General features: G+C 39.1%; 2 protein-coding genes across 2 annotated transcripts in view; one reads left to right on the forward strand and one right to left on the reverse strand.

The window, feature by feature from the left end:
• The first annotated feature begins 2176 nt into the window (after window positions 1-2176).
• LOC139717376 (uncharacterized) lies at window positions 2177-10011 on the forward strand. The gene is made up of 3 exons (XM_071628879.1): window positions 2177-2438; window positions 8900-9341; window positions 9810-10011. The coding sequence occupies exons 2-3, from the start codon at window positions 8905-8907 to the stop codon at window positions 10009-10011; spliced, it is 639 nt and encodes a 212-aa protein (XP_071484980.1). The 5' UTR covers window positions 2177-2438; window positions 8900-8904.
• An 11698-nt stretch (window positions 10012-21709) lies between these two features.
• LOC139717322 (F-actin-capping protein subunit alpha-2-like) overlaps window positions 21710-27357 on the reverse strand; it is a 36443-nt gene continuing 30795 nt past the window's right edge. Inside the window, exon 8 of the mRNA XM_071628827.1 lies at window positions 21710-26925. Coding sequence (XP_071484928.1) covers window positions 26722-26925 — 204 coding nt within the window. The 3' untranslated portion in view covers window positions 21710-26721. The remainder of the gene's footprint in view (window positions 26926-27357) is intronic.

Consider the following 27357-nt stretch of genomic DNA (forward strand, 5'->3'; position numbering starts at 1 on the left):
GACCTATGCCAAGAATCAGACATTTTCATGATTTATGACAAGCAGCAAAAAAAAAAAAAAAAAAAAAATCGTTATAACAATATCTATCAAAAGATGATCTTATTTCTGTTTGGAGTCGTAGATGGCGGTGTTTAGAGGCTGCTCTTATTAAAAGATTAATACGTGTAATACCTCTTTATAATATTATGTACTGTAGGTACTCCGAACTGCTCCCAATGCCACTTTGTTACGTGGTTCTGGCTGCTCCTATTATATGCTGGAGTCACACCAACTACTGTAGTTGGCCAAATGTAAAACGTATATATATATATATATATATATATATATATATATATATACATGTACATATTATATATATATATATATATGTATATATATATATATATATATATATATATACATAATATATAAGTAACAAAACTGCAACAAAGTTCATGCTGTATTCACCAACGGTTTATTTCTTCACACAAATTTTCGAGCGTCTCGCCGCCCTTTCTCAAGTGTAGATACAAGAGTATCAACACTTGAGAAAGGGCGGCGAGACGCTCGAAAATTTGTGTGAAGAAATAAACCGTTGGTGAATACAGCATGAACTTTGTTGCAGTTTTGTTACTTATCTTTTTATCTTGCCAACGCGTGGACTACCTTATCTACATATATATATATATATATATATATATATATATATATACATATTTTATATATATATACATAATATATATATGTATATATATATATATATACATATTACATATCAATCTATATATATATATCTCCCTACTTATATATATATATATATATATATATATATATATATATATATGTATATATACCGGCTTAAAGGTTAGGGTTATATGGAGAGATGAAAATAACTATTATACTCCACTTATTTTCCCCCAACTGCTTAAAGAGTCGCAAAACGGCCTGAATTAATCATTCTATTTTCTTTCATTTATTTCAATTCATTTCTATCAAAAATGCAATCATATTAAAACATTTACATAACCTTAATCATTGGCTAGGCTGTCATCGAGCATGCGCACAACTGCAGAACAATAAACACAGTTATGCAATGTTACTGTCTGTGTCATCATTCGTATTGTTATAATTAATAATATTAGGCTTATTGTTGTCTGAAATATTTCCGTAATGTCATTATTAACATCGTTATCATTTACGTCACCATTATCACCATTGTTATTGTTATATGGATTTTAGTTTACATTATAAAGGAAACAAACGCAATAATTATGTATCATGCTTCCATACATGTATAGAGAAAAGAAGATTTGAAATAAAATAAGATCATACATAACTGTATCAATATATACATCATTATATACAATATTATTTTACGACATATGATTTATAATCGTGAAATTTTTATCACTATTATTGTTGGTATCATCATTATAAACTATGTTATTACTGCTGCCCCTATGACAAATTGCTAAAACTTACACTATTATTACTAATATCATTTCTCCTAAATCATCGTTATTATATCGTCATCATCGCTATGCAATTATTCATGATTATCCTGTATGTGAAAAAACCGCAAAACAGAGAAAAACAACAACAAAAAAAGAAAGAAATAGAGCAACAATGAAATCAGAATGATTTGTGGTTATCGCATTTTTTTTTCAAGAAGAATGCTTTAAACATAATGACTATGACATTTTGTTAAATTCTAGAGAGATGTCGGTTTCCAGTTTTACTTTTTGTCGTTTTGTTAATTTATATGCTTGTTTGCTTCTCCTCGACTTCACATCCGCTCGCCAGCATAAACTAGTTTATATCTGTAGACCCAACGTTCATTGTTTGTCCAACATTGAGGTGGTATACAGTAATCCCCAACATGGAGACTCAGATTCATAACATTCATCCGCCCTAAACGGACTTTAACTTTGTATAGGACATGGCGCGTGGTTTTAAGAGGAAACTAGATTGTATCTCGACAAGGCTGGAAGGTGCACACAGTGTATTACGAATTTGTTTTAACCTCTATCTTTTTTTGTTAGTGTGTGTGTCGCTGAAAAACAGATTACATCACTTCCCTTCCCAAAGCCAGTTTTGTCAGCCATGGTATGACAAATGAACGCAAACTTGGGGTTTCCACTGAAGTGGCGTTATATTAGGGAGGTGAGATATACACTGAATCATTAAACTATACGATCAGACTCGTAAGAGCGTACATCTGGTTGTAGAGATCAGTGCATTTTGGTGGAACTCGCCTTTATCAATTTCCTTTACCAACATAACTGCGATAACAGTAAATGCAGATAATTTCATCGGATGTATTCTCTTTCGAAGGGACAGTTCAACCTTTAGGCCAATCTGGTTCTGCATTTTACCCAACGCCTGAATTTTTCTGCACGACCGACTGTGAAACATGGCGCGAGCTTCCGTGTTTGGGGGAGGCATGTCGTGGTAGAGAGGTGAGTAAAAACGCACTGTAATATTAGATTCAATTCATCCTGCAGTAGTTATGTTTGTTTCTTCTCTTATGCGATTGCTGGTGTATATACTGTAGGTGGTATAGGCCTATGTGTGATACAAAGTGTTTATGATATTTCAATTATCAGCGTACAGTGCTGATACGTAAAGTGAAAAGTCAATATCTGTATTGTAAAGGGACTCTATAAGCTTCCTCTCGATTGTTTCTCATTCTTGGATTGAAACACTATGTCAAACTGTTAATGTTCTTTCTACAGAGAACAAAAAGTGGTCAATATACTATTACATCGCTGTAGGACCTTTTTCCCGTATTCCCCTCATACTTTGTAAGTGAGGGAGTATAAGATAAACAAAATACAACGGTAGAAAGTGGATTCCCATGACATTAGTCGTCGATGCGGCCTTGGTAATAGAATCTGACATGTAGATGCAAATATTGACCGGATTACACTGCATTCCATTGAGTTTCATGAAAACATATAGTCATGAATGAATGAATGAATGAATGGGTTAGTGAGTGAATGAATGAATGAATGAATGAATTAATTAATTAATAAATGAATGAATGAATGAGTGAATGAATGAATGAATGAATGAATGAATGAATGAATGAATGAATAAATGAATGAATGAATGAATGAGTGAATGAATGAATGAATGATTGAATGAAAATGATAATGAATCATGGTGAAATCAATGCTGTAGCTCTCATTAGCTAAGTATGTCCTATAGACACTTGCGACGGGAATGGGTTCTCCTGATAAAGGGATATGATATTCAAGTCAAGTAGAGTCTGGTCAATTAAAGGATGCATTCGGCTTGTAAACTCGATAAAAACAACTGAAGTACAGTATCACGTAATCACCGTAACAGTGACTGGATGATCATCTGAAATTAATGTGTTTATTGCAAAAACTCTTTCTTGTAACAAAACTAGATGGAATCATCTGATCATGGGGGCGCGTAAACAAAGGGGTTTCTACTTTTTTTTATCAGAGAGCTCTCTCTCTGTAAAAGTGATTGTATTATCACCCTGACTATTAATCACGTTACTGTGAAAATCATGAAATATATTCCCCATTGTACTTTTTTTTCGTATTCGAATAAAAGTATTCAATCTGAAAGAGAAAGAAATACATATACAGTACGAAGAAACGGGGGATAGTCAATTCAGCTGTATTTGCAAAATACGACTGTTCTTCCACGGGGGTTCTTGTTAGTCACGAATCTATTCGGGTCAGAAATATCACAACTTGTATAATATCATTAGCTTACTTGCTGTTGAAGTCATGCAAGATGGTGCATTATAAAAACACACACAAAAAAGCTCGGAGATTGAAACAGAAAATACACACAATAACATTCAATCAGTTAGGTTACGCTTTATTTCTTTCTCTCTTTTTTGTGTTGTTTTTGTTTGTTTTTGCCATTGCAATGACGAGCATTTTTTTCTGAAAACAAACAAACAAAACCGCAAGTTATTCGTCATGTCGGAAATTACGTTTAGCAGGTTTTGAATCTTTATTGCAAAGTCATCCTGTATTTACGAACTTGTGGATACGATGGTAATGTAATATCATATCCTCTTACTGTATGTGAAAACTATAATGTATTCAGTCTATTCATTCGTTACGAGGGAGCCTCTTTTGTGCGTGCGTATGCTTCCTGTTATGATGATTGTACTATGTTGGTATTATGATTATTGTACAAATCGCTTATGCTACTTTGCAGTTAGTTTGTACTATTTGGCTATTGAAGCACACACATGAAATGAAATGAAATGAAAGCTATCAATCGTGCCTTTTTATAAACTCTCCTTCTTCTCATTAGGCCTACATCTTCGCAGACGACTCTTGCGGGAGATTGGATTACTTTGTTACTCTTGTCTATTATTACTACGTCACGAGACCGACATCCACGAATCATACAGCCCACGAGTCATACTGCTAACAAGTCATACAGCCCATGAGTTATACAGCTCACGAGTCATACAGCTCATGAGTTATACAGCTCACGAGTCATATAGCCCATTAGTTCGACACTAAGCTAACAAGGTCCACGACTCGAGACCGACACAATGTAAGCCCCGTGATGTATCTGTCGAACTCGTGGGCTGTTTTTACCTAGTGTCGAACTCATAGGCTTTCTTTGCATAGTGTCGAACTCATGGGCTGTACGACTCGTAAGCTGTATGCCTCATGGACCTGTTTTCATCAATGTCGAACTCGTGGGCTGTATGACTCGTGGATGGCGGTCCAGTGGGATGACCCCGCTATATCACCCACCCCCATACCTCCGACCGCTTGATAAAAGTGTACATTATGTTCTCTGCTTTCTTTTCATCTAACAGGTGACTTCTTTGATAACCTTAGCATGGGCTTCATTTTTTTTTTTAGTTACAATTTTCTTACTAGCATTACTACAATTACCACCTCTGTTGCTGATACTGCAACCGCTATAATACCCACTCAATACTGATTTCATTATATACAGGCCCTACTATAACACTAGCCTCCGCCATATTACAGTATTCTGCAGCAACCACTTGTGCTATTGATACGACTTCTTCCATGTCTACTATTTAAAAAAAATGTTTTATACGGACACTACTACTATTTCTACTACTATAGGGCCTACTTAGATAATACTACAGCTACTACTACTCCTACATGTCCTACGACGACGACAACTTCTACTACTGTTCACGAGTGTTGCCACTACATTACTACTACGCCTACACTACGTGACTACTACTGCTTACACTACTACTACTACTACTAACTACTACTACTACTACTACTACTACTAGCATTGCTATAACTACAACCACTCCTATACCCATAAATATGTGCCCATATATATATATATACAGGGTTCTCGCCAGGAATTTCTTCACGCCTGTCGGCATTTATGCGCGCTGTTCTGGGGGTGGGTACGGGAGGGGGGTTCCCCCTCCCGCGCGAAGCGCGGAAGCCTTCGCTAATGCTCAATACAACACAGATAAATCGCCGCTAAAATGCCACTAAATGCGACATTTTCACGGAGATGTAATGAACGTTGTGAGGGGCATATTCTCACAGAAACAATGCAGAAACTCCATACCTTTTGTTAGCGGCAGTTCCTAAATAATAAATGAAAGAGAAGTAGGTGCCGATGGTGGAGGTTCCGATTTCTCTTAGGCCTTTCCTGTTTCACTGTTGCAATAATTAGCCGCCTCTGCATGCATCGCAACAACGCGCGCCGTGTTGCTTTCTCGCCGTCTGCTCGACCACGTGGTAGGCCTATTGCATGCAGATGCGCGAGAAGCGATCGAGAACTTTCGGGACATCGTTGCACTTTCCTTTCTGGGTGTACTGCGGTAGTTTGGCCGTGACATCAAAGAGATATCATACAAAAATGTAATGATGGTCATTATTCCGAAGGTTTGTTTAATCATAAAATGAAACGATTCATTACTGAGTACTTCGAAGGTTTGTAATCGAAAACAACAACAACACCAAAGGTCGGTACTACAGATGAATGTTCAAAATAAAACTGATTTCGTTCGAAGATTAACAAGCATTTTTTCTTTATTATTTTCCGATCAACGAACCTTCAGAAAGGAATCTATCATCTATCATCGTTACTGCTTCAGAAAAACAAACCTTCTGAATAAGAAAACACCCTTTTGGGGCCGTTGTTGTATTCCGAAATTATACTGGCAGAACATTCGAAATAACAAAACTGATTTCGTTTGGATATAGACGAATATTTTCTCCTTTATAATTTTTATATTAACGCTCATTCAGAATTAAGAATGTAGAGTATTATTTTGCCATTATTCTTTCGGAGTAACGAACCCTGAGGGTAAGAAAACTGTAACCGTTTTCATTTCTTCTTTATCGTTTTCCGATTAACGATCGTTCAGAATTAAGAATCTAAAGTATATTATATCGTTATTCTTTCGCAGTAACGAACCTTCAGAGTAAAAGAAAACTGTAACCGTTTGGGGCCGTCGTTTTATTCTGAAATTTCGAAATAACAAAACTGATTTCGTTGTGAAATGAACGGACATTTTTTAAAAATGATTTTTGGATTAACGAACCTTCAGAATAAGGAATAGAGCATTATTTTTTCATTAATCTGTCGGAGTAACGAACCCTACGAGTAAGAAAAGTGCAACTGTTTTTGGGGCAGTTTTATTCCAAATTTCACTGGCAAAACGTTCGAAATGACGCACTGATTTCGTTTTGAAATTTACGGACATTTTTCTTTATTCAATTTTCGGTTAACGAACCTTCAGAATAAAGAATCTATTGTTATTACATCATTACTACTTCTGTCGGAATAACAGACCCTTATAGAGTACGAAAACACACTGTTTTGTGCCGTCGTTTTATTCCGAAATTTCACTGACAGAAACGTTCGAAATAACAAAACTGATTTCGTTGTGAAATGAACGGACGTTTTTTCTTAATCATTTTTTGGATTAACGAACCTTCAGAATAAAGAATCTAGCATCATTTTATCATTAATCTGTCGGAGTAACGAAAAAAAAGAATCTTGGTGGCGATAACTGATGCTGGTGTAGAGAAAAACAAAGACAGCTCGCTCAAAAGATGCTTCCTTCTTTCAGTTTATTTTCTCCCCAGTCATTCCTATCGTTCTCCTCCCATGAACCCCTGCCATGCAGGGACGATGAACAAAACAAAATGTTACCGATGCTGCAATGAAAAAAAAAGAAGAAAGAAACACGTCCTCAAAGCAAATTATCTATATACACTTTTCAAGTTGAACAAATTGATGTTCGTAATGAAGAATAAAAAAAAAAAAGCACGACCTCAAGCAGTGGGGAAACTTGATATCATGGCTTGTGGAAATTTCCATGATATTTCCACGAAAGCCAGGTGTCAGATAAAGAATGTCGCGCGTACTGCCACCTTGCTTCAGTGGTCGTAAACAGCGTGTACATAGCATGTAAACCAACTGGGAACATTGATGAATGATCATCATTTATTTTCTGCCCATGAAGGCCCCCTAACCCACCTTTTAACAAACCAAGCCAGAAGCACGTGGAGCATTACGTATACGTTGAACTTGAAAGACCATCATGACAGAATTACTATAAATTTCGGCCCGGAGAAGGAAAATGGAATATTCACGAATGACGTTTACAAATCCATAGAAATTGAAAAGGCTAAAATGGAACGCATGGTTTTTAGATTAAAAAAAAATAACCCACTGAAACTACCAAAACCCAAATAACAATTTGCATTTGCTTACTCCATCGCACGTTCTTTTTTCTTTTCTTTTTTTTAACGAAAAATGGAGTTAATTTTCTCTCTGCGGCAATGCTTTGAACGCATCTAATTTTGCGTCATTGCCGATGGCCAGCTTCCTAAAGAATTGATACGAATCCTTTCAAATATACGAAACAAAGTCTAAAGATCCTGGATCCTGGCGGTGAATTTCGGTGGTATTATAATTTAAATCCTGCTCACTATCAAAATTTAATCATCTGTTCCTTGCACCATTTTACCAACCAACTGTTCCTGAAAATTTCATCCTAATCTGTTCCCAAATTTTGACTTATTTTGCGAATAGAGAGACAGACAGGCAGACAAACTAACAAACAAACCAAAGCAGCCAAAAAAAAAAAATACAACCTTTGGCGGAGGGGGGCATGCATTTCATATCGTTTGTTTTTGCGTAACCCGACAACAAGCGTGACAACAAGCGAGCACGTGTCAGCCTTCCTCAGCCTCCCTCGGCCTCCGACCCTCTCTTCCCGTCCTCTCTCTCCCTCTCACAATACACTGTAGCGTTGTACACGCACGCGGCTGGATAAGTGGCCGGCTGGGTGCTTGTGCATGTGTGTGTGGATCCCAAATCAGAGCGCATGTGGTGAGCAAGTGTGTGATGTGGTGTGTATCAGCAGGGAGGTAGTACGTCGCTCTGTTGAGCCGCGTTGTTGTGATCGGTGCGGTGACTGCGTGGGTAAATTTTTGCGCTTGTATAAGTATGTAAACTGCTGCTGCTTTCAACATCTAGCTTCTTTTCTAGCCAGATAATAAAGACTGAAAAAGGCGAGAAATTGGTCCGAACTTAGCTCGTCAAGCAAGTTACCCTTGTCGGCAAGTTCACGCGTGGTGTTACCCTTGTCGGCAAGTTTTACCCTTGTCGGCAATTGCTTCTTCAAACCGCACGCTTGTCGGGGCCGACAAGGGTGATATACGCTGGCGAGATCCCTGATATATATATATATATATATATATATATATATATATATATATATACCAATATTATTCTCCTACTCGCCTGATATCATGAAACGATTTACACAACCAACACACCCTGCGTCTGGTCTCTCGTGATTCTTCAACTTCCCTCAAAAGTTTGTTTCCTTTTCTTTTCCCCGCCTTCCCCTTCCTAACAATCTTCTCTATGATATATCATTATCCAGGTGCAATGATAGGAAATGTGCGATTTCAGTCAGGATCAGGCCTTCCATCACACACTGAATCGTTCTACGTTGTTCGGCGAAGATCAACAAAGATGAATGGCGACGCAGTACCTCGGGGTAACGGCCACCGAAGCGGCAGTCCGACGTGTCTCGCCGGGTTCGGCATCGGACTCTTCGTCGTTGGTGGAGTGCTCACGGCCGTTGCCGCCACCAACAGCAACTTTCAAATGTATTTGTACACCATGGGCATCGCGCTCCTCATCAGCGGTTTCGTCATGTTTGCGGTCGGCGTCACGCAGCTATCGGCAGCTGGGAGAAGAATGAGGACCGAAGGTAGACAAGGCCCCTCAGCAATAGAGGCTGGCGTCTCAACGGCGACTGGTCCCGTTGGTCCTGGGGCAACTTTCATCGCAAACCAGTCCCGACTGGACATGCCCCCAAGGTAGGGAAATGAAAATGCGGATGAAAGACAGTTTATATTTTTCGAGTCATTGTAGTATACATATTCACACAATTTTCTGAACATGAAATCAGAAAATATAAACATGTGATTTCTTTACACATTCTTTTCCCAAGATACTACATTAATAATGTTTTCACATGACAACCAAGCACTTTAGAGATTTCCTGATGAATTATGTATCAAGGAGAGATCAATTACAATCTTGATTTTTCAGTTCCCACCTCGTGATACAAGTACAACACACCAGTATCTATCTCTCACTGTGATTGGCTATAAGTTTGCGCGTGCATGAGACACGACTTCTCTCCCCTATCAACAAATCACATCCATTGATCCGCGGTCTCTATCGTATATTGCAATGCCTTGCGTCACGTCGATATGTTTGCGCATACAAACGTGTAATGCAGTTTCTTTTTCTTTCTCCTTCTAATTGCATTCCCATGGTAGTTATCGCTCCTCCCGCCTTTTCATAGCGATTAAAGATGACGACGAAGAAGAGGCGGAGGAAGGGGAGGAGCAGCGATCTCCGCCCCCGTCGTACGGCGACATCTGCGACGGAACGAACGCCGTGGAGTTCTCCGAAGACGAGAACAGACGTGCGCTAGATGAGATCTCATCACGCCAAACTCCTTCTGCAGCAAATGCTTAGAGGACTATCTGGATCTGGGTCTGGATCCGGATCTGGATTGAATATATACCGCTGAAAAAAACTCTGGAGAGAACATCACTCTGTCTCCACACTGTGATACAATGTGTATTTAATCGCAACGGAGGTGGCGCTGGAGCACATCTTTAAATGCATCAAAAATTTTAATCTGTTTTATCTTTACATAGCAGTGCGTTCCAGTCTTTTGCTATTTCTTGAGAGAAAGAGTTGGCGAGTAAAACTGAGCAGGCCCTAGTTATCAGGATGACATGTTGTGGTTAGCATGCCTCTTGGTGCTTGGGCTGGGTTAATGTGGTCCTCCAGATAGAGGTCGACGTCGCCGCCGTGTTCAATCGTGTGAAATGTTGCCCTTTTGACGATCTCCGTGATTGTGGAGAAAGAACTCTTGGATTAGTACCACGTCCACGTCAAGCACTTACACAATGATTTACATTAATTTCATTGTGGACTACAGTGCACTCCCGCGGTATAACGAACACGGTTACAACGAAATTCCGGTTGCAACGAAGTAAAAATTCAGGCCGCGACATTACCCGCTCTTTGATTTTTATTGTTTATTTGTTCGGTTATCACGAAATTTCGATATAACGAAAGAAAACTGCCGGTCCCCCAGGATTTCGTTAATACGAAAGTTCACTATATAGTACGGTCTGCTATGTCGAAATATTGGATCCCGTGAGATTTTCGTGCCAAAATTGATTTTTTTAGCTAACTTGGTCAATTTGGGGGTGCTGAATCCAAAAAACTTTGGTTCCATTTTTTTCGACCACGTCTTCAGCCGCCATTTTGAATTTCAAAATGGCCGCCATAGCAAACTGTATTTTGACCCAGATCTCATGATGTGCGCATCATGGAAGGTTCAAATTTGATGCAAAAAGCATGTTTATAATGTCAGACATTGTGATACACCATTTCCTGATATTGTAGATTGTTTTGATACAATTTGAGGGCTGCCATCTTGAAATTCAAAATGGCCGCCATAGCTAAATGCACTTTTACCTGTATCTCAGGTTGTAAGCATTATGGAAAGTATAAATTTTGGCCAAAAAGCATGCTTATGATGTCAGATATGCTAATATATACATATTTGTTTTAAATGATGGATAATTTTGGTTGGCGGCCATCTTGAAATTCAAAATGGCCACCATAGCAAATGTAATTGGGCCTATATCTCATATTGTATGCATTGTGTAAGGTTCTAACTTTGGCAAAGAGCATGCGTTTGCTATCATACTTTCTGAAACATCTTTATCTGAAATGATGGTCCATTTTGATATCATAGGTGGCCATCTTGAAATTCAAAATGGCCGCCATACCAGAATGTATATTTCGACCCGTATTTCATGCTTTAAACAATACAGAAAGTTCACATTTCGGGCATAAACCGGGCTCATGATGTTGAACATTAAGATGTACTTTGATCCCCTCCCTAAAATTGCAGATCATTTTTGAGGCTGCCATTTTATCATTCAAAATGGCTGCTTTTCAGCTAATATCTGTGGTCGACAAGCAACTTTTAGGCATATCAATGTTTATGGTGGTGTACATTGTACACTATTTTACAAACACAGACACACACACATAAACATATACATTCTGTAATAATGGATTATTCGCATTGGCTGCCACTCATGAAATTCAAGATGATTTCGACCCATATTTGGTACTGTAAGATCTTTACCCTGTAAACTCAAGCATGCTGGAGCACTTTCATGTAGGACCTATGTGTAAGTCAATCACTTCAATAAATAGTGTTATCATTGCATAGGAGGGACTGCTTCCTGTAGGTACACTGCCATGTTGAAATGCAAAATGGCTGCCATGGGAAACATTCCTTTAAGAGCATTGCATTTGGGTAAACTTATGAATGGGAAATCATGTGATTCTGGTGTCAAAGCAAATGACTTTCAAAAGTGCCTCAATAACTGTGTCTGGGTGACTAAATGCCCCCATTTAGACGATTTGGTTGTAGAACTTAAATAAACAATATTAGCCGTGTACTAGAAAATTTATTGGAAATTTACTTTAGTTAATATCTTCTAGGCTCATTCCCTGCATGTGTTCTTAAAGTCACAGCACTTGTATATAGGGCTGTACACAGGGGAGAATTGGTTCTAAATTCTTCCAGAAACAATGACTTTTGCATTTCTTGTCATTATTATGAACATGATAATGAATTATGTGGCTACCGTTGGTGTAGGAAGCTCAAAGCATTTAATTGCACAGTTTATGTATATCCGCTGGAAATGACTACAATGTACCATATTAAATTCCCCTGTATAGTAGAGGCACAAATTAGGTTTTGAAGGTTTACAAGGTTTGTTCTCTGGATGTGTTGTATCAAGACTCTACGAAAGCAAAGCGGGAGATTGTCCAGGTTGAAGTCATCCACGCCCAACTTCTGGAAGGCATGGACTGTGTCATTGGATATTCTGCATGATTCAAGGCTTAGAGAATTCTTGATCCATCTGCTCTTTGAGACATCCTCAAATTTTCAACTTCATCCTGTGCCATGAAAGGCATGACCAAGCAGACCTTTGTTTTTCGCAACAATTTGCAGAACATAATCTCTCAACATTGTCAATTGTACTTAATCATCTCCCCTTTTCCAGTGATGGAGCAGACAACATGCGATGCAGTATTAAAAGTAAAGCAAAGATCCATTAGGAGAATGAAAATGTCAGTGTCTATATGCGTAATAATCATCAATATCTCTGAAATTCCCTGTTGCTCTTGAAGTAGCATTTAATACATGCAACGGAATGAGGATATCTGCTTCCTCATTGTGACGGGTGACAGCTCCCATGGCATCTTTGATGAACCTTTTGTTTCTTTTTTTCCCCCGTTCTGTGTCAGATGGAATTGACTGATCAGTATTTCAACTTTTAGGCTGATTATTTGGCTCAGTTTTGTGGGTTTCTAAGGCATGGGTATGAAAAATGAACCTTTGTTAGTCAGAATGAGGAGAAGGCCATAAATTGTGAGATGAAGAGTGATTGTGGAATTACTTGATAGAACAGTAGAACTTATAACTTCCGATAATTGTATCCTCCAGTAATGACTGGATAATGACAGGTCTATCAGACTATTGTACCGGTAGAAGTGTTATAAGAAGGTAGTGGTCTTCTTAAGCTTAGTGACTTTTGATCCAATCTTACATCGTGTATTTCAATTGCAAGAGCTGAATGACTGGCCTTTCTCATACTATCCCAGACAGATTTTTTTTTTAATTCTTTCAGATACAAATTCTTAGTAAAGAACATGAAAACATCAATTTTCATCTCTTTCTAGATATCCTCCTTGAATGTTTCCGATACCTGATTGCCAAACACCACGTTCATCAGTTTCAATGCAGTGATAATTTTTGAGATTACCCTCGTGTGATGGAGTTCTAAATTGTTGAGGAATTCTTATGCATCCAAAGTGCCACAGAACTGAGCTATTATTGCTCCTTGGTAGTTTTAGAGTCATTGGCGGTACAGCAGTAAGCATCTTGGAAGTCTTGATAATTGAGGATGATCCACACAAGGGCAATCAGGAAAAACCTACTCATTGGCATTCCTTATTCATTATGTGTTATGTCAGAAATACATCCAGCAATTATGAGCTCCCTGATGAGTTGTTGTATTTTGTGGTCAACAAACAAGCTTGTGAATGGGATGCCTGGTAGGGTGACCATGGCATTTCTTGACATTGCGAGACTTTTCCGTGTTTGTCTTCATTCTCTCAAGGCAGCATAAAGTTTTTGAAGATAACCTTTAATTGTATCAATGCTTACTTTTGTACAAATATTTAATAACTGGGATTGAATGTAACTATTGACGAGGTTCCACGAAACCAAATAATGTTTTGCCTAAGAGGCAAAAACAAATCACGTGTAAGCGAATCACATACCCGCTTGGCGCTATATGGGACGTGGGATGTAACGCTTACACGCTTGCCCACACTTATGGGAAATGGTATGGGACCCCTCCCCTCCCCCCCCCCCCCCCCCCACACACACACACAGTTTTTGCCCCTCAGGATGGCTTGATGACATCATTGGAATCTCGTCCTTACAGTCTGAATTTATGGCGGCCATTTTGAATAAAGAGATGGCTGTCGTTCTGCGTGACCTGAACGTGAATTCGGTCTAAGACAACTTTGGCAAATTTATCTAGGGCGCTTACCACAGTATCATATGTTTTTCTATGGCCACCATCTTGAATTTCAAGATGGTGGCCTATCTAATGATCGACAATAGGAAACAGCTGTATTGGAACGTTGGACACCACTAGCATGTCTATTACTGAGAATTTGATGCTCCTACAATAATTGCAACATGAGATATGGGTAAAAACGTTATGGCGGCCATTTTGAATTTCAAGATGGCAGCCCAGAAATTGTATCAAAACAAGTCACAATAACAGAAAATGATATATCAGAGTGGCTGACATCACAACCATGCATTTTGCACCAAATTTGAAGCTTCTACAATGCTCACTGCATGAGATATGGTTCAAAATACTGTTTGCTATGGCGGCCATTTTGAAATTCAAGATGGCAGCCTACAAATTGTATCAAAACAATCCACAATATCAGAAAAAGATATACCAGAGTGTCTGACATCACAACCATGCACTTTGCACCAAATTTGAAGCTTCTATAATGCTCACTTAATGAGATATGGATAAAATTACAGTTTACTATGGCGGCCATTTTGAAATTCAAAATGGCGGCAGAAGACGTGGTCAGAAAAAATGGAACCAAACTTTTTTGGATTCAGCACCCCCAAATTGACAAAGTTAGCCAAAAAAATCAATTTTGGCACAAAAATCTCACGGGATTACATAGTAGCCTCTACTAATACTACATTTTGTATAATTGAACTATAAGTTGCCATTCGGTGTGTATCAGGGCGTTATCTTTCTTTCTTTTTTCGTATCCATCACTCCTGTCAGATTGATATCATCTTGTAGTTGCGATATAGCTTCAAGCATTTTTCCTCTTCTTTCAAGTTTATGTGCTATGTCTAACTGACATCGTTTCTTTTCACCATACTTCGATTCAGTCACAAAATTTCTTCCCTAATCATAATTTTTATATTTGGAAAGTGGACATACTCAATCCCTCGAGGCAAATTCAAGGGTTTGAAAAGCCGAAATGGAATAGATTCGAAACCAAAGCCCAAGGGGAAACAGATGGTTCTCAATCCCAACGATATAATACGATAAGGTGAAGGTGGTGAAGAGAAATAATGACCAACTTGACACATGCTGGCGTCACACTGTACCGAGATTGAGCAAAGATTGACACACGATAAAGTAATGCTCAATTCGGCTTCGATCTTATAAACATCGGGTCCTTCGTGAGGGCAACTTAAGCCATGGGATGACCGCCGATGGAGCTTGTCAGGCTCCAGTGACCAGCAACCTCGTGAGCGGTGACAAAATCTTCGTGTCTCCATCGGGTTTCATTCGTGTGTCCTTCGGATAAACTTCTTCGGGAAGATTCACATATTCGTGCAGTCATCGTGTGTGGTTCAGGTGCCATCGTGTGACCTAAATAATCTGTGGGCATCATACTTGCTTCGGCTATTGATTGGCTTTGTTTTCCAATCTCGGGGCCAACTGCGCACGAAAATGAAAAATTCCATACTTGAATGGCCAGCTTGTGTCAATTTCGGGACAGTATGACGTCACCCTTTGCCAGCGGAAAGTATCATGTCGATAGAAAGATAAAAACGAAATACAATAATAAAATATGTCCGCTCTAAGTAGATAAACTAGCCGTGGACCACTCTGCCTCCACCTTGCTATGAAACGACTGGTTCGTTTTCAGTAACTTGGTAACAAATCACATGTCATCCGCAGTACGCACAAACCTGTAAACTCTTGTAGACTCTATTGTGGTCCGGGGGAAAAAAAGTGCGGCACGTCTGCAAAAGGTTGCACGATTGAAGTAGTACGTACATTGTATTAGGCCAAGTAAAAAAAGAAACCAGTTTCTCGTCCTCGCGCGCATCGATTTTGGCCGCCGCATCGATTTTTTTACTATTTACTATTTTCAAAATGGCGCTGAAAATACCAAGAAATTCATAATTCTCGTCCCAGCCCGCTCCCCGCCCGCATCGATTTTCAGTTGCGGCATCGACTTTTTTTTTTATATTTACTATTTTTTCGGCCGTGTCTGTAGCTGTCCAAATCGGGTCCCCATCGCACGCATGAACACATTCGAATGTGTAGAGGCCCGTACACTCTGCTCTGTAACGTTGCATCTCCAGTGACGGCGATGTATTTTGAAGAGAAAATGAGTGCGCTTTTCCAGCAAATGTGGAATTGTAAAATGGGTGTATCTACAAAATAAATAACTTTTCCACGGATTCTCGTTTGTATCGTATTTCTGCGGGATACTTTTCTTTACGACGTAAATTCACGGACACGGCCGTGAATCGTAACATCTGTAGTGTGGTATACAGGGCAGGGGAAGCTCGGTATATAAAACGAACACTGCTATAACGAGATATCGGTTATTACGAGGACATTTTCCGGTCCCAAATTTCCTTCCACACAAGTCCATGTGAAATGCTACTCTTATAATAGCGAGATCGGCAATAACGAAATAACTGCTATAACGAGATAAATTTTGTGATTTCCAAACAAAGAAAAACATAGCCAATACAAACCTGATATAGCGAGGTAAAGCAAAATGTCTTCGGGTAAAGCTTAACTTCGCCTGTGCTATCACGGTCCGAGATTGTAAAGCTCGATGCGCCAAAAACTGTCTTGTACACACACATTTTCTTCATGACAGTTCACTCTACAGCTAGCCCCGCATGTTGTACGCGTATGTATGTGTGTGTGTGTGCGCACTGATACATGCAGAAAATGTGGCGGGACGGCCGTATACATGACATCATCATGACATTTAGCAAGTGTGAGGCAATCTGATGCTGTGATTGGCTTTCTACGTAGGGACTTCCCCATCTACACACACACATGCAGTTATAATGTACATACAGAATGTGTCACACACACACACAGCATTGTGCAGACCATATTCAAGCTTTCCACACACAACACCCATACCATAACCACATACCAATCCACAGACGATCTTGACACAATCGCAAGCTATGTAGATTTACAAATTCAAACATATATTCTACAATTAATAAGAAAAACATTCTTGATATCGGATTTCATTGGCGAAAAAAACATCTTCTTACCCATAAAGGTGAGTAATTACCTCACACACATTACCAAGACACAGTTATCAGTACCTGGTATTGATTGAAAGATGATGGGTAGTCCCACGTGTGCAAATTAATGTCTTTATGTTATGCCTTCTTTTATGCCTACTGATATAACGAGATATCGGCTATAACGAGGAAAACGACCCGGTCCCGACCATCTCGTTATATCGAGTTTCCACCTGTACAATCATCATCCAAATGACGAGTGATTATCAAATGTCTTTTTAGAACATGAAGAAACATCTTTGTTTAATGCTATAAAGCCATAAATCGTATCATTTTGACATCCATCTGCAATTGTACAAGCCAGTTTCCAGTTGAATGTGCTACAATTGTATACCTGTGAAGAAATGCATAATTATACATACACTGTATACCAGCTGTGTGGACACAAAATGTCACAAACACAATAATAAATAAAGCAGTGTTTTGAATATCATGGAATTTATTTCAGTCGTACATTTGTTGAAAGACATGTTTTATACCTGTTTCAATTTATAGCACAATACATCAGAATTGCAAGTACACTGGTATCAGAAATGCCATTACAACACGAAATACCAGTATTAAGATGGTCATTTTCCCTTGACATCTGTAATGGAAAGAAAAAGCAAATGTATTTCTGCATGCATGAAGTTTCATTTCAAGTATGCTATATCTATTTGTTTGAAAATGCACAGAGTGCAGGCAAGACATACACTTGGGACCTGGTCTCTCATAACACAGCTACCACTTAACAGAGTGATATTTCATTTCATAAATTGGATATAGAAAATAGTAAAGCCCTCTCTCGTTACTTTTCTCAGAATTACCGGACGAGAAACACATATTACTTTCATTTTGACAATCCTCGAAAAAATAGTAAGATATCAAATAGTAAGGACCTCCCTCATCGCCTTGCTCAAAAAACCCGGACGAGAAACTACTTTCTTTTTTTACTTGGCCTTACATTGTAAAAGAAATACAATATAATTTTATATATACGTGTGTGTGTGATGGCAACTTTCCAATTGAGGCCTTTGTATATTCGTGCTATCATGTCTTACATCACTGGTATGTGTGTGTGTGTGTGTGTGTGTGTGTGTGTGTGTGTGTGTGTGTGTGTATGTGTGTGTGTTGTATGTGTGCACGAGAGAGAGAAATGGAAGTAGAAGTAGTACTAGTAGTAATAGTAATGGCAGTAGTAGTAGTAGAGGTAGTAGTAGTAGTAGTAGTAGTAGAAGAAGAAGTAGTAGTAGTAGTAGTAGTAGTAGTCAGGCGCGCCGGAAGCAGTTTTGGATTGGGGGGGGGGGGGGGCAAACATTGGAGGGGGCTCAAGATTAGACCATGCATATATTACACAATATACACATACACACACACACACACACGCACACACATCTATTATATATATATATACATATATATATATATATATATATATATATATATATATATATCAGCTATATATGTAAAGTGGCGTATGGTGGGTCGAAACATGGGGGGAACCATAAAGTAATTTTGACGGTCTGTATGCTTGTGCGTGTGTGCGTGAGCAATAATGGGACTACAATACATTACGGAATGTGATACATTCAACCACGCAGTCATTGAGGAACATTGTAAGTTTTCCTTACATGGATTATGGAATGACGGTGTGAAACGATCGACAAATTATATACTGTCAGCAACATAAGGTGAATGGCATAACAATAAAATGCGAGCGAGCGAAGCGAGCGAGCTTGAAAATTTTGATATTCTACAGTTTCAAAACTGGAGTTTTAATTGTAGCTATATATTTCGCTTTGGAAATAAATGGGGGCGCATCGGACGCAACTGCTGGCAATTATTGCCAGCAACATTGGGAGAATGGCATAAAGATTCAATGCGAGCGAGCGAAGCGAGCAAGCTTGAAAATTTTGACATTCTACAGTCCCAAAACTGGGGTTTGTAGCTATATCTTTGATTGATTGATTGATTGATTGAGGCTGAAAATTTTGACATGTTACAGTCCAAAAACTCCCGTTTGTAGCTATATCTTTCGCTTTGGAAATTAAGGGGGGCATCGGGCGCAACTGCTGGCAATTACTGGCAGCAACGTTAGGAGAGTGGCATAACGATTCAATGCGAGGGAGCGAAGCGAGCGAGCTTGAAAATTTTGACATGTGACAGTCCAAAAACTCCCGTTTGTAACTATATACCTTTCGCTTTGGAAATTAAGGGGGGGGCATCGGGCGCAACTGCTGGCAATTACTGGCAGCAACATTTAGAAGAGTGGCATAACGATTCAATGCGAGCGAGCGAAGCGAGCGAGCTTGAAAATTTTGACATTTTACAGTCCCAAAAACTCCCGTTTGTAGCTATATTTATCTTTCGCTTTGGAAATTAAGGGGTGGGGGCATCGGGCGCAACTACTGGCAATTACTGTCAGCAACATTAGGAGAATGGCATAACGATTCAATGCGAGCGAGCGAAGCGAGCGAGCTTGAAAATTTTGACATTCTAGAGTCCAACAACTGCCGTCGTAGCTATGCTTTTCGCTTTAGAAATTAAGGGGGAGGCGCACCGGCTCAACTGCTGGATGCGAGCGAGCGAAGCGAGAGAGCTTGAAAATTTTGACATTTTAGAGTCCAAAAGCTGCCGTTTGTAGCCATATTTTTTCTCTTTTGTTCATATATATACATATTTATTTTATTTTCTTTGTTTATTCATTTATTTTCATAATTTTTTTTTTTTGGGGGGGGGGCTTTTTGGGGGGGGGGCAAAAATGCGTTTTGCCCCCCCCCCCCCCACTTTTTGGATTGGGGGGGGGGGGCGGCCGCCCCCCCCCCCACTTCCGGCGCCTAGTAGTAGTAGAAGTAGTAGTAGTAGTAGTAGTAGTAGTAGTACTAGTAGTAGAAGAAGAAGTAGTAGTAGTAGTAGTAGAAGTAGAGGTAATAGTTGTGTAGTTATAAAAGTAATAGTTTTTATTGTATTAGTTGTACTGTATAGTTGTAATAGTAATAGAAGAAATGTAGTAGTTGTTGCTGTTTGATACACACACATGAGGCAGATGCCCTCACACTCATGAACACACAGACAGACAGACACACACACACACACACAGATACATAATCATATATGTATACAAAAACTGGTATACATATATATCCATATAAACCAATAAGCCTATCCACAAACACACATATAATGTACATATTCACTTCCTATCTCATTCCTCATAGCAAGAGTTGTTACAGCAGGTTGAAGGACAAGTTCACCTTCATATATACATATGGATTGAGAAAATGCAGCAATATTAGTAGAACACATTAGTGAAAATTCAAAAGAAAATTGGACAATTATGAATCTTTAAAGTTTCTGCACAGTCACTGCTGGATGAAAAGACTACTACAGTGTATGATGTCACATGCGTAGAACGATACACGACAAATAAAAAGAGAATTCCACAAAATTTCATTTTTTGAAAAAAAGTACACATTCCTTTGACTCGTTACTGATGTATGTTAGGGGCAATATTATTCCCTCTGCCTTCTGAAAGAGGCAAGTCACGTTCTCTTGTGAGATAAGTGAAAATATGTTAATCTTTATTTATATTTTCTTTAAACTGTTCTACACATGTGACATCACAAACTGAAGTAGTCTTCTCATCCAGCAATGGCGGCATTGAAACTTCAAAAATTTATAAGTCTTGAACAGATTGTACAATTTTCCTCAAAACTTTCACTGATATGTTCTACTAGTATTGCTGCAGTCACTCAGTGAACTTCTCCTGTAACCCTTTTGTGTACTTTGAATGCTGATTGACATGCTACACCCAAGAGCACTGTACACAATGTCCACAGTCCCGGGCACAGAAAAGGTTAAAAACAAACAAAACTCTGATATGATTTGTTCATGAGATATTATACAAATGATGCGTGTAAGTGAAAAATGCTGTTAGTTTTCGACCCATTTTATAAAACAAATGATGCACAGGATTATTTGTTTTATTAAATGGGTCGAAAACTAACAGCATTTTTCACGTACCTTTGTGGGTCAATACCAGTCAGCTACATGTAGCACTCGCTCAAGAATCAAGATGGCCGAAGATGTTCGTCCCAAACATTTACGCACGTCGCACTCGGAAATCCCGCACATATAAGTACTGTACATATAAGAGTATACGTACGCCACACATGTTATGCACAAGAAAGGCCGGCCGGCAGCCCGAACTAGAAGTTGTTTAAAGGATTGACAGCCCATATAGTAGCGCACGACGCACTTGTAACAACTGATTGAGTGCGCACTGCTAGTGTAAACATTGTGACGTCAGGCCGTGCATGTTAGTGAGAAATAAATGCACGCCACGTGACTCATTTCAGCGCTTCCAATTGGCTACATTCTCGAACCCATTTTATAAAAACACATATTACATACACAAGATAAAATGAAGAAAGGGAAAGGTGACTACAAGATTCAGTTTGTGTGTGGTACTCTTGATCTCTTTATTTCACTTCCCATGGATGATTTCTTTTCTTCATAGCAAGGCATTTTTTTTTTTTTTTTTTTTTGTCTTCAATGCACTACATAACGAAAGCCCTACAATAATTAAAAAAAAGAAAAGAAAAGAAGAAAAGCTGACAGCCTTGCACTGGCTACTGATCCATACAAAGCTACACAATATATAATACACTTTATGGTGCTCATACAAAATCAAGGAGTCATATATATAATAATAACTATATATTCTTGGAACAGATAAACATTGCAACATGTGGCATGACAACAGTTCATTGAGATTAGTAGAAGTCTGAACAACATATAATTGTTTTCTTTTGTTGCTGTTTCCTTTACATCACAAAACATTAAACTCTGCATGTGCCACAGTAATTGATATCAAGATACTTACGGAAGCATCGATTAATGACCATTTGGATTACATGTACAGTATAACCTACCATCTCACTTTGTAAGCGTATGCGAATGCAAGTGCATGGGTTTGTACAGGAGACAAGACAACGCGGACACGGGGACAAAATAAATACCGAATGTCCACATGCAATCTCACTAGACGCGGCTTGCACATCGACGGAAAAGGTACGTGCGGCGGCTGGAAGCGGGATGTGCATTTTTGTCCATTGACACTTTGATGGTCACACGGCTGGTGTGATACATCCATTCTCACAATCAATTTTTGATGTCAAAGTGATTACGCACTTTTCCCCTTTGAAATGATTTGGTCACTAAACAACATACGGCCAAAAACAAAGAAAAAAAAGAAGAATGATCATAATCAACATGATAAACTTCTAAAACAAGTAACCACGTGCCAACGTGGCCCTGCAACTTCTGTTTGAAGTCTTGATTACCATAAAGAATATCACTTTTCTACTTGTCCTGTCTGTTTAGCAGAACTGCAAAACTATTTTGAGCAAACAATTGGGGTGTCTTATGTTTTGTTGTTTGTTTGTTTGTTTTTCTTCATAAACAGATTCTTGAGGTCTGGGGTCACATGACATACAGGTCATGGTCTTGAAAATTGGCTCTCAGAAAGAAAACTGCGAATTCGAACGTGGCCTAGGTCGCTAGACCGTGCCCAGTATGAGCTGTGAGCGGTTATGTAACCGACCCATCACAAAGCTGGCAAATCAAAAAATCTGAAGAAAAACAAAAAGATTCTATGCAAAAAAAAATTCCTGCTAGAACTGTTGTGTGTGGATTCCAAACGCTACCACATGCTTGATGTATGAGAAGGACGGTGCCTGTTGGTGACGATTTGATCTTTCATCCGACAAAACAGAACATGCTTTGATCAAATACGCACACACACTTCCCCCACCCTTGAAAAAAAACAAAACAAAAAAGACAACAAATGAGGTTTTCTGTTTCACACGTATATCCATGCCTGATGCGAAGCCAGTCAGTTCCAACATGCATGCATATCCTGGAGAGTTTTGCCTACAAGTGCGCAGCGACATGCTACTGTCCAAATCAACCTGCTGAGACATGACTGCACTTCTACACTGGTAAGTGGAATGCTGATTTGGTAATTGAATTGCTGCCTCCGTAAGGAGACCCAAGGGGGAAACAGCTTGGGCAATGTATGCGGGTGTGTTGCAGATATCCTATCATATGGATGTACACATCCTAAAATGTGCAAAAAAAAAAATGACTGTAAAGCGCAGTTTTTTCCACTAAAGATACATTACGTAAAGCCAACAGCAAAATGCAGAGCTGATACGTAATCACTTACTATGACACCCATCCCACCCCCTTTTTGCTTTCGTCAAGAACTGTGGATCATTACATTCAAAGCGTTAGAGAGAACAATTCTACGCCCGCTTTCACAGAGTACACTAAAACATTCACAAAAGCAAAACACTCATAAATATACATATTCTTGTGTCTCTACAGCAAACTTGAGTCATATATAGGTTGCAACCTGAATGAAAGTGAACGAAATTTGGGGACTTTTTTAACAGCTCCTATGTTAATACTATGAAAGTTGCATCATCTTTTGTACATAAGAAGGCAGAGGACACTCCCATATGGACTCGCATCGGCACTAACGACCAGAACATGGAATTACGGGGTTTGAAGAAAAGGAAAAATTACCGTCCAAAAGAGTCAAATGGCAAAAGATCTCATTTGCAGGGTATTTGTGGGAAGGCGTATGGAAAACAGGGAGTTAGAGATCCAAATTGAGTTGGTAGAGGCATCATGCATTGGCAAAAAAAAAAAGACATAGTAACAGAATAGTTGACACCATGTCCCAATAAATATGTGAAAGGACATTTGGGAACTACTTTTAGTTCTATTCATGGACACCACAGTACTTTCGGACAAAAATGGGCAGATGCTTGTCAGGGTGGCACATATGTTTGAACAATAAACGTTAGGAATAATAAGGGCCTGGAAAAAAAAAAAGAGAAGAGAACTTCTACCTCAAAAAGTCATGTAATTCTAGAGCATAATCACTTGGGTCACCAAGTATTTGTTAGTTGGAATTTTAAAAAAATGAAATAAACAAACCCATCCACTGAAGTACAGACTGTGAAGATATCATAGCAGTTTTGGAAGCAAAGGTAGTCATTAGCAGAGGTTTTAACATGACAATGTTTAGTGCAATAGATGTCTCCTTTTCTTTACCTTCTGACAACTAGCACGGCAATATAAAACAGACGTTCAAACAATTGTCAGATACATCCGCTTTGCTCTCTGGCGAAAACACATCCTGATACCAATCTCACTTTTTACCAGAGTGTAAGGAATCGCAATATGTATTTCAAATGTTGTTGTTAGCTGTGCATCTGCGGGAAAAAAAACAAAAAAGACATGAGAAACAGGTAAAGGAACCCAGACTGTTGGAAAGGCAAGTATGTAACTTACACGATCTGCCTTAGATGGTACAAAAACACTGAAACTGACACAGAGCTTCCACTGCAAGCTGCTCACATCAGTTTTATGCAGTGAGGATATCGTACTCTAGCTCCATAGAAGTGACATTCCATTCATTCCAAGACATTTCTGTTGTTTTGTCAATCTTGCTTGTGGACCCACTTTGCTAATATTTCTCCTTACCTGACCGTTCCCATTTCCTCTGTCCAAACAAAGCTGACTATAACCACCAGTGCTACTACATGTCATGTGTTTGCAGTAATATGTAGGAAAACATGTTCAAACATCTCATTAATTCTTCCCCTCTATAAAAATACATATCACACGCTTTTCTCATAATGAACACAAAAATGAGTTAGGCTACTGCCTTCAAAAGTACGCAATGATAAAGGGGATGGGGGATTATAAAGTAATGTTTCAGACCACACTTCTTCACGTTAGCCAAATTTCCAGCGCTATATTCTTAGAAACATCTTATCTCTTCAAACACACAAATTAATCCACTAGAGCTAATAATATGTCATGAAAATATATATAATAAATGAACAGAAAGGGCAATAAACTTACAACAAGTGACAAATTGTAATGTTCTACATCACTTGGCGAGCATCACATAAACATTATGATGATAACACACAAAAATGAACATTAATGTTACATGCCTGAGTGTGGCTGTTAACAAAATCATTGCTACATGTCATCAAAATGTATGAGGACGTTTACTGGTATTGAGTCATTGATACAGGACTATTCACACTTACACTGAAATGCTGTGAGCTTTCACACTTCGAGAAGTTCTGCGCAGTTTTCCCCAAACAACACCCATACTCACACATTTTGCAAGTGTAGATCTGGTTGCATGATAACCTGCTAGCTTTATTCATGTGACATTCCATCTGTCATCCAGACTCTAGCAATTTAAAAACTGAAGCATGCCTATGCCCACGTAGGCCACTGATCATGTCTTGTTCACAATATCGACAGGAGTACACACAGCCAGCTGGAGATAGGTGGAATGAATCACCTACACGGGTGAAGCACATGCCAAAAGAACCACTTGATCTCGAGGCACGCAAGAGTTTAGATTTGGGTGTGAACGGCGAAGTGATTTACTTCTCGTAGTATTTACAAGTGAGGATGGCCCAAACAACAGATTATTGATACTACTGACATGCATGCATGTGATCCTATCCCATTGTATCTCCATAGTCTCCCCTACGCCTAGTGCCAGGAACTAGCACAGAAGCCATGAAGCCACGCTGCACTCTACTTTTCCTTCATTATGCGGTGTCGTCTACCAATACTATACTATCACTATCAACACTATCTTTGGGAAGGTTTTTGGGGAAAAAGTGCCCATTATAATACAGTTTCATCAAATTCATCGAACCTGTGTAGTATTGCAACATACGTGACGAACATCTGGGTACAAAATCCTCTACACTGGTTTGGTTTTGCAAGCTTGCAAAAAAATTCACCAAAGTGGGCATGACTGTATAAAGGATTAGTCAAGCAGTGCAATGTCCTGATCTGGCGCATTTCTCTATACAAAAAACAAACAAACCAACAACAACAAAACACAAAACAAAAACAAACAGAATGACCTCTCACCGTATGCACACAATGCAGGCACACAAAATCGTGTCGCGCAGTTCAGTGGCAAGCAGTGCCCCAGGTGCAACCTTGCATTTCGGAAGGTGCGCCCACCGCTTGGGAACATTGCAGACCCATCGGGGAAGAAAATGACAGAAGTGGAAAGGTACAAAAGTGATACACAAGGACACCTTAAAAAAAAAACATCAGAGCTGCTACATCTTCTGTGGTAGGACAGGATGGCATAGCAAGAACCCTGGCAACAATGCGCTTTAAAACTTTCAAGAGATATTTGGGATGACAAAGAGGGTGGGGGAAGTAAAACACCCTCCCCCTCCCCTCTTTTCTTTTTTTTTTTTTACTATCTTATCTTTACAACATGAGAATGCTAAATTACAAGTTTAAGATGCTGTTATACACATGTGTTTTCGTCTTTTTTTCTCTCTCTCTCATAGTAAAGAAAAGGAAAAAGGAGTAGGATAAGGAGTGTGGGGAGCTGACAGTTCTCATTTTTGGTTGAGATTCTTGCCAATGTCATAATGAAGCGGCTGCTTCCAGTTGAACTTGGCTCTGGTGATGGGCAGCTGTCGTCGCAGGGCCTTGAAGGTCGTGTCTGACATGGTGAGGTAGTCTTCGCCCAGCGTCCTCTGGTACGTGTACTCCTCGTTCTTGATCCCCTTGAGCAGCTCCGCCGCTGTGGCCTCGGCCGTCTGGCAGGGGGAGAGAAGGCACGAGTGAGTTCAGTGGGTGGGCAAATGAATAGATGGACAGATAGATAGTTACAGCCATATATACGTAGATAGACAAAGAAATTGTTGGATAGATTGACAGAAACATAAATAGATAGACAGATAGGTACACAGACAGATAGACAAATGGATAGATAGATAGATAGATAGATAGATAGACAGAAAGGTAGACGGATGGAAAGATAGAGATAGATAGATAGATTGACAAATAGGTTGATGAATAGATAAATACATAGATAGGCAGATAAATAAGATAGGTAGATAAACAGACAGACAGATATAGACAGACAGAAAGAAAGAAAGATAGATAGATAGATAGATAGACAGAAAGATAGGAAGATAGAAAGACAGACACACAGGCAGATCAACAGATGTAGGTAGGGTGGCAGGTCA

Source organism: Diadema antillarum, unplaced genomic scaffold, assembly GCF_040938485.1.
Source record: "Diadema antillarum isolate AM-2024a unplaced genomic scaffold, OU_Dant_1.0 scf00000074, whole genome shotgun sequence".
NCBI classification, from domain to species: Eukaryota; Metazoa; Echinodermata; class Echinoidea; order Diadematoida; family Diadematidae; genus Diadema; species Diadema antillarum.